Here is an 11,365-nt window from a genome sequence, read left to right as displayed (position 1 = left end):
CCACATCCCACGGGAAACCGTGTCCCTTGTCACAGCTCAGAACACCCACCTGCCACGAAAGCCATCAGAAGCAGCAGGAGGCACTGGGGTCGGTTCTAGAGGTGGGTCCGTGGCTGATATGAGTCATGTGCTGGACTGCTGCATCCATCCATGTTTTCCGGGGCCTCTTGGAGAGCCCGGCAACGCTGACTGTGTGCAGGGAGGGAAACTGAGGCCCAGGTGGGGAAGGCACTTGGCCCACCTCAGATGACAGACTGCCTGGGCCACCCCCTGCCCCAAAACCTTGTCCCCTCATCCATGGCTGAGACTGTGACTCTGACAGCTCCCCCACCCCGATGCCACGAAGCTTAGTGTTTTCATCTGGGGGCTAGAGAAGGTTCTGCCACCTTCCTGAGATCACCCTGAGATCACGGAGGCCCTGCAGTGATCAAGGCTGGAAGTGGGCCCCTCAGGCCCCACCCCCTTGCCACCTCCCCCCGCCCCCCTCCGCCCTCCCAGCTGCCCAGGGCCCCAGCCTCTCTGTGTCCTGGCCCAGACTGGGAGCAGTGCCTGGGCTATGCCAGGGTCTCTTACCTTCAGGCTTCAGCCCCCCTTCCAGGGAGCCCTCCCTGTTTACCTGCAAACAGCCCCTACAGCGACCTCAAAGCCTGTGCTGAATCTCAGAGAGGACTGTGGCTCCCCCTGTGCAGGTGTAAGGGGCCAGGAAGGAACCTGTAGGTGGCTGTTGGAGAGGTAGCAAGAACCCACACGGACGCCTTGGGGAGCTGATTGAAGTCGTGGCCTCTGCATTTGGGGTCTGGCCCACACCCTACCACCCGCCCATCTCAGTTTACAACTGGGAGCAAGCAGTACGCTGGAACATTGTGGAATGAATGGACTCGTGGAAAGGAACCAGGGAAGGCAGTGAGGGGAGAGAGGTCTGAGGCCCTGGGTCTCCGTGTTCTGCTCTGTAAAGTGGGCTCATACCTGTGCTGCCAGACCTATCAAGGGGATGGGGAGGATCTACCCTGGGGGTCTCCTCTTCCTGAAGGGGTCCCATGGGCACCTTCCTCAGCCCCCAGTTTGACTGATGTGGTGTCCATGGGCCCTGGTGGCCTGGGGGAGGGGGGCTGTTCATAAGCCTGGATGGGGGCAGGTGTGGTTTTTGGTGTGTTTCCCTCAAATCGGATAATAACTGTAGAAATGTAAAATGCTATTTATTTTCTTTAAATATTCTTTTTTTGGGGGGGCGCCTGGGGGGCTCAGTCAGTTGAGCGTCCGACTTCAGCTCAGGTCATGATTTCACAGTTTGTGAGTTCGAGCCCCATGTCAGGCTGTGTGCTGACAGCTCAGAGCCTGGAGCCTGCTTTGGATTCTGTGTCTCCCTGTTTCTCTGCCCCTCCCCCACTCGCACTCTGTCTCTATCAAAAATAAATAAAATGTGAAAAAAGAAATTTTAACAAATATTCTTTTTTTAACATTTATTATTTATTTATTTATTTTGAGAGAGAGCAGGGGACGGGCAGAGAGAGAGAGAGAGAGAGAGAGAGAAAGAGAGAATCCCAAGCAGGCTCCATGCTGTCAGGGCAGAGGCCGACGAGGGGCTTGATCCCACAAACTGTGAGATTAAGACCTGAGTCAGATGCTTAACCGACTGAGCCACCCAGGCGCTCCTATATATATATATATAGATAGATAGATATAGATATAGATATAGATATAGATATATAGATATATAGATATTTTTTAATTTATTTAAGTAAAACCTACACCCAGCATGGGGCTCAAACTCATGACCCCGAGATCAAGAGTCACATGCTTTTCAGACTCAGCCAGCCAGGTGTCCCTTCTTTAAATATTATTGATTTTTGTTTGTTTGTTTCTAGTTGATAGAAACGTGAGATATTCATCCTAAAAATCTTTTACCGTGGACCAACTCCAGAAAGTTCTATCGAAAGATGGTTAAGAGGGAAGCAGTGTGGCCTCAATGGGCTTTGCCTCCTTTTTTTTTTTTTTTTTTTTTTTTTTTAATTAAAAGCAATTTTCAAAAAAGTAACCTGAGGTTGTAGCTCCAATGAGCCGAATGTTTGGGCTGAATTTCCCCAAAATGTTTTCTGTCAGGCCATTTGGTGCCCGTGCGCACACTGGCCGTTCAGCTGCCCCACAAGAAGGCGAGACTCTGCTCCCTGTCAGGCCCCAGCTCTGACTGCTGGGCTGTCATCCCTGGCCAGCCGCCTCGCAAGCCAGCTTGCCTGGGCCTTCGGGTGGGGGGTGGGGGAGTCACCCCAGGCGACACCCAGCTGCTGCCTACAGGTTTACAGTGACAGTGACGGCTTGGGGCTCCTGCGGGGACACAGGCCTGGGGCCACATGCTTCCCTGGAGGGCGAGAGCAGGTGGTGGGTTCACCGACTAGATCCCAGCAGCCTCTCCTGCAGGACAGCCCTCACAGGAGGGACACAGCCTGCGGGGCTGACCCCGCGGCTCCTCCGCCCCCACCGCTGGGCAACCGTTTCTTGTCTCTTGCGTCTTCTTTGTGCTGGAGTTTCTACAACAAGCATGAAGCCATTCTCTAGTCAGAAAACAGGAAGCTAGTAAAACCTTTAAGGGTGGGGTCCCTGTAAATGATTGCACACATTCACAGGACAGTCGGGACTCCACTGTGAAAAGACGCGTGATAATCCCTCATTTGCACATGGGGAGACTGAGGCATGGAGAAGGGGACTGTCCCATCCAAGGCCACTCACCAGAATGAGAGGGTTTGGGGCCTGCGGGGGGCGGGGGCTCGTCCTCGAGCAGGGTTCAGGCGAGCCAAGCTGTAACAAGTGCACGGGAGGGTCAAGGGCGATCCTGGGGCTTAGTGCTCATGAGCTGGCTAAGCTTCTTTGAAGCCTGCACCTGCCCAGGGAGTCCCCGGTCACCAGAGAAGTGTGAGAGCCTGCCCCTCATGCTCCGCAGGCCCAGTGCCCAGTGGCCCCCGTCAGTCCCCCTTGTCACACTGTGGTTGGCTTCGGACGAGCCCCGCCCCTCTCTGGGCTCCAGTCTGGCTCCCACCTCCCCCAAGCCATGCCTGTGGATGCTCAGAGCTCTCTCTCTGGCACCTCAGAGGCCCAGGCTTGGGGCCCGGTTCACGGCCTGGGGAGGCACTGCTGGGGCCCCCTATACAGCCGGGGAGGCTGGCTAAGGCCATCCGAATGGATAGATCAGAGAGCCCTGGACCCTGGCAGGTGCTGAGAGGGCTCTCATTTCACAGATGGGGACACAGCCGGCAGGGGAGGGGTTTCCTCTAGTGATACAGCTCATCCCAGACTTCTGCTCCAAAGCCCAGACGCTGGGGCCTGACTGTCCGGCTCTCTGTGCCTCTGTTTTCCCACCTGTAGAATGGGTGCGCTAGACGTGCAGGGCCTCCAAGCACGTGCAGCGCATGCGGCCCACCGTCAGGGCTGGTAGGAGGGGCTCATGCCACCGCTGGAGAAGTGTGCCAGAGAAGTGTGCCAGAAGTGTGCCAGAGGGTGGGGTGGGGAGGGCCAGGCTGCACACCTGCCCCTGCCCCAGCACTCTCTGTGCTGATGACCCCGCTTCCCAGTAACCCTCTTGAGCACTGTGCTGTCTTCATTTGATGGGTGAGAAACTGAGGCTCAAGACTATGACTCACGCATTTTGCTAAGTGGCTGCCCTGGGCGGCTACAAGAGACAGAACCCCAGCGTTGGCCCAGGGGCCATGGTGACGAGTTCTGAAAGCCCTTGGGGCTCCGGGTCCCCGGGCAGGGGGGCCACCCTCCCAGCGTCCCCAACACTGCTTCCCAGGGACGCGCTGGACCACATGCTCACTTGTCCCTGGGCCAACTGCTGCAGTGAGGCAGAGGCGTGCCACGGGCCTGACCACTGCTGGGGCTCCAGGGCTCCAGGGACGTGCTGCTGCACGGCAGTGGCAATGCTCACGACGGTCATTTCTGCTCATGCATCTGCATCCAGGCCCGGCTGCAGAGGGCTCACCGGGGGCTGCTGGGGCTTCCACGCAGCACGGTGCTGGCTCCCGGGAGCACGTGTCCCAGAACACAGGGAGTGGGAGTTGCCCCTTTCTGTAAGTGTGGCCTGGAACTCGCTTGTGTTCTGTTTTGTCCACCAAGCGGCCGTGGAGCTCAGGTTCAAGGAGAGAGACAGACCTCACTCTCAGTGGTACGATCCTCAGCAAGTTTGAGAGCCACATGGGGGCCCGGGCACTGGGCCAGCTTGTCCCAAACGCTCCTTGCGTATCCGCCAGGCACACCAGCAGCTGTCCCCAAGTCACAGAGTAGGATCAGATTCAGACCCCAAATGTGGGTGCGACCCCGCTGAGTTCCGAGGGACACAGACACGCACCAGCCGACCCAGGGCTCCGGAGGACTGGGCGTTAGCGCTGGAGGGGACGCGGGTCACATCGTCCAGATGTTCATCTGCATTTTCTAGACTGTTCAGAGGAATGTGTACTTTGTCCATCTAGCCACCTGGAGCGAGGCCGGCTGAGGGCATGTGGGCACAGCCCACGACCAGAGATGAGGGCATCTCTTGACTGCATTTCTGACAGTGGCCCCTCTCAGCCTGGGTGGTTCCATGCTCACGGCCATCCGGGTTTTGCTGCTCTCTTTTCTCCCTTGTCCCCTGCACCACCATGCTCCTTGGAGACCACCTCGTTCCCAGCTCCTCCGTGAGGCTCACAGAGGCCAGGGGAGACACTGAGGCTAACCCAGTCGGTGAGGGCCAAGGCCCTGATGGTGAGCACAGGCTGGATTTCATTGTGGCTACATGCTCAGCAGGGCCTTTGCACAGTGGACAACACGCTCACCTGAGCACAGCCATCCTTTGTGGGAAGCGTGCTGCTGCAGTCTTCAGAGGCTGGAGACTCCCAGGTCCTACAGAGGGTGGCCATCACCTCACCTCTGCAAGCCAGACTCAAAGGGGTGATTAGGCTGCATGGTGCCTGCTCAGCCCTCTTGCCTCTGTGTCCTCTTAGCCGGTCATGGAGTGCCGCCTGGGGCTGCTCTGGCTGCCGTTTCCCTGATCTCCCGGGTCCACAGGGCCTGGGAGCGAAGCCTTCTGTCATCTCATCCAGCCCTGTGGCTCTGCTGGTGTTTCCATCTCACCCTCAGTACCACCTCCTGCAAGAAGGCCTCCCTACTGCCCTGGCTGGGCTGGGCTGAGGAGGCCACGAGCAGACAGATTCCACCCGGAGTGCAGGGACCACACGTGGTTCATCTCTGCCAGGCACAGGGCAGCCGTCACCAGCAGAGTCCACGGACGAGAGCTGCTTCAGGTGGGTAGTGCTGGTGGCACCTCGGGCAAACTCCCCTTCTGTTCTTTCTCTCCACTCACCAGGTGGAGCTCTGGCCCAGACCATCAGCGACCTTGAGCTCAGACCCTGGTGCTGCTGTGGTGCTTTGGGCAGGTTGTCTGTGGCAGGGGCTGCCTGTGCACCCCTCTCCGCCCCGTGGCTTCTCAGCCAAGCCCCTCGGGGCCCAAGGCTCCCCAAGGCTCCTCCCGATGGCCTTTCATTTTCTGTGATCTGAGGCTTTGCCAGGCGTGCTGTCCCTGGGGGCGCCCCCCCCCCCCCAGTGCTTGGAGATGGTAAAGGATGCCCCCAGGGCTGCCTTCACCTGCAGGCCAGCCTGTGCAGAGCCACAGCCACCTCCTTGCCCCCTGGCCCTGTCCACTTGCCCTAGTCACCCCAGGCCGGGTATCAGACGGCCTCCAAAATTACCCAAACCGCCAGTCGGAAGCCCAGCAGCGTGAGCCGCAGAGACTTCAGGGCCTGATGCTTTGTCCTCACAAGCCTGGGCGCCGCACAGGGGTTCACGCCGCCAGACAAGGGGCCCCACAGGCCTCGCCTGGTGATCCAAGCTCTGCCCCTTTGTCAGACTCGGGGGGTCACAGCCCCGACCTCTCCAGCAGCAAGCACCTCGGGTCTCTTCAGACCACAGTCTCTGAACAGGGCATTTCCTGAGTCAACACCCCAGCAGGTTCCCTTCTGCCCAAGGGCCCCTCCCCGATTTGTCCTCAGCTAACATCCAGCTCTACTTTCCACCTTGAGGCAAGGGTGGCCTCCCCTTCGTCCCGTCTCAGCTCTCACCGGGGGTGCCCTCATCGCCCGCGTTTCTAGCGGGAGCACGCCCCACACTCCTCCCGTCCGCAACTCCACAGCCACTCAGTTTGGGGTGTTAGTCACACAGCCCGTCCCGTATCGCACGGAACCCGTTTGTTGGAGCTGCCGTGCAAATGGCCACAAAGTTGGCAACGACAGAAATTAAGGGATTAAAACAGCAGAAATTTACTCTCTCTTGGTTCTGGAGGCAGGGAGTCTGGGGTTAGGGTGAGGGCAAGGCCACACTCCCCCTGGGAGCGTGGGGAGCCTTCCGGAATGTCCTCTCCTCTTCTGATAAGCACTTACTGGGTTTGGGGCCCTGCTCTATGCTTAACCAGCAACATCTGCAAAGACCTTATTGCAAATAATGTCACCTTTTGAGGTTCCGGATGGACGAGAATTTGGAGGTAACGGACACCATTCAGCCCGAGACACCTGTGTTGGCTCTCTGCCCTTCTCCACCTCATTCTCCACCCACACAGCTCTTTCTAGGTGGCCTCCTCAATAAACTCCTTGCATTCAATCCACATAACAGCATCTGCTACTGAGAGAAACCTGACACAGCCCCTGCTCTGATCTCCTCTGAGGACCTCCCCGTGCTGAGCCGTAGCGCACCCCTGTGTGCGGGAGAGAGCGGTGGCCCCTTGGTCCCAGGTTTTGGGAGGACACAGAAGAGGCTGCTGTAGGTTCTGGGCCGAGGGCCGCACACACTTCCTGCTCTGGGGATGACCCTGGATGGGCTGCTCAGTTGTCAGTTTTCTGGGGCCCCTTTGGGGGCAGACATTGTGTTTCGGGGGCATTACTTGCTTGCCTGGGTTTTGATAAGGCACAGGGAGGGGGGGCCTGTCAGGGAGGGGGACATGTGTCACGGCAGGCAGAGCGGCCTTGGCAGGAAGGGGGACAACTTTGTCCCCCTCAGAGGTACTGCCGGTGTGGATTCTGGCGGGGGACATCTTGGCGGCCGCCGGCTGGTCCCTACAGACGGTGGCTGTGGGGTAAGGCAGGCAGCAGAGAGCAGAAACCTTACGGCACACGCTTCATTCTCCCACAGCAGCTTCAGGTGAGGCTGGAGATGGCTCTATTCCCCAGGCCTGGTTTGGGCCCCTGGAGGCCCTTCCTTCCTATTCCAGGAGGGCCCTCTGGCCCCCTCACGCCCAAGGCTGGGCCCCCTGGGACCAACCAGGAGTGCTGCACACAAGGCTTCCCACGAGTAGGCTGGGGGGCTGTGCTTTCCTGGGTTCAGCGCCTCCGTCCGCTCTGTGCACCCGTAAGTGGGCACCACACCCATTAGTCCACAGAGCCGGCGGGGCCAGGCCTAGCCTGGCAGTCCTGGGAGCCAGCAGGGTGGAGGCGGCCGTTTTTCCAGGATGGAATGTGCAGAATGTGGGGTGGGCGCCTGGCTCCTCCCCACAACCTGCCCTGACCCCACTCACCGTTTTGGGCTCTCAGTTCTCTCCCTCATAAAGTGGAGCCCTGGTGGGTGCGAGGGTGTTTGGTCAGGGAGCAGCCGTGCCTCTCCTCACAGCAGGTGTTCAGAACACCAGAACCCCTCAGGGACCACCCGGAGACCTGCCAGGACAGCCTGGAGCCCCTGGCACCCTTGAGACTCCCCTGGGGACCACTTGGAGCCCCCTAGGGATCATAGCTGCATCATCTGGAGAAAGAGTGCTGACAGGTGGATACACCTGGACCGAACGCCTCTCGAGCACTGCCCACATGGACATGCACCTGAGGCACACAGACCTCCTTCCTGGGTGCACTAGGTGGCTGGGTGGGAACCAGGATGCAGAGGGGGTAGAGTCCCACAGGGGGAGGGTGTGAAGGACTCAGGTGCTGTTCTGGGGGGCTTCGTGACCCTTTTCTCCCCATATCAGAGATCGGAGGTGACCACCAGCTGACCCTGCCCACCGGGAGCCCTGTGTGTGTGTGGGGGTGCCCGAAAGGAACAGGCGTCGGGGTCCATGGCACCCTCGGTTCCCAGCTGGGCCTCCTGGAAGGATCCGAAGGGGCTCACCTGCAGATATGTGCAAACAGCTCTGGGGGAGCCGAGCCCACCCTCTCCCTGGATGCCCGGTGCCAGGACCGTCAGGCCCCAGGAGGTGTGGGAGCCACAGCTAGAGCACCTCAAGGCCTCAGCTGTGGGGTCTGGCATGAGCTGGGGCTTCAGGGGCTGATCCTGCCACCTCAGTGTCCCCCTGGGGGACAGGCATAGCTGCAAGTGGACCCAAATGCCCCTCTGCCAGTGTTCTGGGGCATGCTGGCCCCTCAGGTCTCATCGTGCCAATCTCTGCAATGGGACCAGACGCCCAAGGATAAGCTGGCTCTGTCCCTGAGTCCCGGAGACCACGGGGGAGGCAGCCACTGGGTCTCTCTGAGCCTCAGTTTCCTCCGTAAAACAAAGATCCCAGGCCCAAGGTGTTCAGGGGCCACACGGAGAGAACAGCATCCCCAAGCCTTCACCAATCCTGTTGTCAGATACCAACTGAGCACCTGCTAGGAGGCAGGCACCTGCTAGGAGGCAGGCACCATTGTGGATGTACCGTGCTGCCCCGGGAGCTTCCGTGCTGGATGGAGAGACAGGTTAAAAAGGGCAAGTATCCAAGCAAAAAGTAGAGACCGGGCACAGGTACATCCAGCACGGTCTCAAAAGGGCCGACAGGGAGGTGGGAAGGAGGTGGGTACGTTCTAATAAAGGTCCAGGGCCGGAGCCGGGGGCACCTGGGTGTGGGGAACAGGAGAAAATGAGGCTGGACGTGTGGAAGGGCCAGAGGCTGCAGGGTGTCGTCTGACCCCCCAGTCCCAGAAATCCAGTGGTGGCACAGAGGAGGCGTGCGAGCAATGCCCGGCACGAACAGGTGGACGACACCCAGCCAAGTCCCTACCTCACTGTGTGACCTCGGGCAAATGTATTTCCCCCTCTGGGCCTGGTGAGGACACATGTTCCCACGGTGGGGTGGTCAGTGGGCCCTGGCACCCACGATGGGAGCCTGGGCTCCGACTGCTAGCTACCCTTCCTCCTGTGGACACCTGCTCAGGTAGACCCCCTTGCTCCAACCACAGCCCCTATGCGTGGCATCAGGCTAGGCAGGCAGGGACTGAGACCATGTACCGTACCGTCTGGCATTCCTCAGGACCCTCCGTGGGTGGGCAGGAGAGTGTGCCCAGGCCCTGGGCTTCAGGGCAGGAGGGGCCCCTGGGGACAGACCTGCCTCCTGGGGCTGCTCACCGCCACTCACCTGTGACTTCAGACTGTGGTAGTTGCTAACTTTTATCAGGATGTTTCACAAGAACACTGGCGTTTCATCTCTTTAAATGCCGGGAGCTGCAGCCTCCAACTTGCCCATCACAGGGGTTTTCCTGGGGACCCACTGGGGACCCGGGGCCCTGTCTCTATCTGCGCCCCCACAACCCTGCTGCTGTCAGACAGATCTAGTCACACTCCCAGGCCCTCCCCATGGCCCCCACCTCTCAGAGCAACACCGAGGGACACCTTGGGGAAGCCAGGCCCTGCGGCCTCCAGCCTGCTCTGCTCCCCACCTATAACCTGCTGGCCCCTCATGGCCCTGCCCTAGGCTTGAACGCTCTTCCTGTAACACCCGCCCTGGGGTGCCCTCCGCTCCGGATTCTGTTCCTCCCAAACCCCGAGGCACCATGTCTTGCGGCTGCTGGAGTCCTTCCCAGTATCTCGTCCCAAATCCACGGGCCCCGGGGCTCTCTGATGGACTGCTGTGGAACATAACTCCCAGCGGACCCTCAAGGTTGCCCAGTGAGGAAAGGGCCCCCCACTGGGATCACTGTGGAAACCTGCGTGTGGGGACTCCAGGCTGGTGGGCAGGAGGAGAGGGCCAGGTCTGCCCCGGCTCAGAGAACTCATGGGGGGCAGCTGTGAGGACCCCTCCTTGGGCACCTACTGTGGGGGGGGGGCTAGTTTCCTCCCACCCCACGGAATGCTGCTATTCCCAGTGGGTCACTTCCGGCCACCCCCTGGGTCTGGGGTGATAGGACGCAGTTTCCTTAGCTGTCAAGTGGGCACATCCTGGAGAGAAGGGCCCAGTAGGTCCTGCGGACACAGTAGGTGCTCAGTCACCACACAGAGAGCAGAAGTCATGGGTGTGGGGGGAAGGGGACCAGGTGGGACCAGGGGGAGGGGCCTGCTGGGCCCCAGGCCCTACACTGCGCCACAGGGTGGGCCCCATACCCCCAGGCCTAGCTGTGCTGTCACCCTCTTTCCCCACCTGGCGCCCCTGCCCTGAGGCTGTGCCCACCTGCTGGCTGCCAGCATTTATTTCTGCAGACAAGCAGGTCCTGCCGCTGGCCGCACACACAACTCGGGCCTCTGCTGGCCTCCGCTGACTTTCTCAGGGAGGTCCCGCAGGGATGGCCCAGGCTGACCACCAGCCAGTCCGAATGGGGAGGTGGGCCTCGGGGCCTGGACAGGGTGGAGGAGGGGTGGAGTCCACCACCGGTCACAGTTCAGCTCACGGGTACAGACGGTGTGGATGGGGCGGGGGTGGGGCAGCAGAGAGGGAAGGCAGGACTACAGACCTCCACCAGGCCCCGGGTACCCCCAAGTTGCTCCTTCTGCCTTCCAGAGCTGGCGCCCCACACCAGACAGTCTGCCAGCACCCTCACTCCAGGCCACACAGCTGGGGCCGAGGGCAGAACCAGGCTCTTTGCGGAGACATGCTGGGTGGGCAGCTGCCCCCTCTGCGCCTGTTTCCTCCACTTCTGAGAGGTCCCTTCAGGGTCAAGCGCCCCGTGACCTGTCCACCCCCGGCGGTCCGAGCCCTTTGCACCTGCACGCGGCCTCCGACGCCACCTCCCAGGTGACAACAGGCCCCACCGTGGTGGCTGCGGAGCGGGGACACCTGGCGGAGGCTCAGCTCACGGGGCCCCTGGGAAGGCCCGAGCCAGGTCTCCACGGGCAGCTGCGCTCAGGGCCTGCAGCCACCGCTGCTGCTGCTCTGCCGACGGGGTGCTCAGGTACAGGGCCTGCTGGGCCTGCTGTAGCCGCCACACATGCCTGGTGTCCAGAGTCTCCGTGGGGTCCGGCACGCTCACTGTGCAGCCCGAGAGGGGGATGGTGCGTGGCGGCCGGCCAGCCTGCAGCAAAGGAGAGGTGGGTTGGCACCTGGGTCTCTGTGGTCCGGGCACCGCTGACCACTCCTTCCCACCGGCGGGCAGCAGAGGGGTGACTCATAGCAGCCGGGGAAACAGAGGCCGCAGATCACACAAGTCCGAGCGGGGTTGGTCCCGGGCAGTGTGGCCCA

The 11,365-nt window shown here is 60.6% G+C and overlaps 1 protein-coding gene across 2 annotated transcripts in view; it reads right to left on the bottom strand.

Moving 5' to 3' along the window:
• Window positions 1–6,259: 6,259 nt before the first annotated feature.
• Window positions 6,260–11,365, bottom strand: part of FGD3 (FYVE, RhoGEF and PH domain containing 3) — a 40,768-nt gene continuing 35,662 nt past the window's right edge. For both annotated transcript variants that reach the window (XM_043567264.1, XM_043567265.1), the window contains exon 18: window positions 6,260–11,198. In XM_043567264.1, coding sequence (XP_043423199.1) covers window positions 10,980–11,198 — 219 coding nt within the window. In that variant the 3' untranslated portion in view covers window positions 6,260–10,979. The remainder of the gene's footprint in view (window positions 11,199–11,365) is intronic.

This window comes from Prionailurus bengalensis, chromosome D4, assembly GCF_016509475.1.
Source record: "Prionailurus bengalensis isolate Pbe53 chromosome D4, Fcat_Pben_1.1_paternal_pri, whole genome shotgun sequence".
Classification (NCBI taxonomy): domain Eukaryota; kingdom Metazoa; phylum Chordata; class Mammalia; order Carnivora; family Felidae; genus Prionailurus; species Prionailurus bengalensis.
Note: the sequence above shows the minus strand (reverse complement) of the source record. Positions and strands in the feature narration are given on the sequence as shown.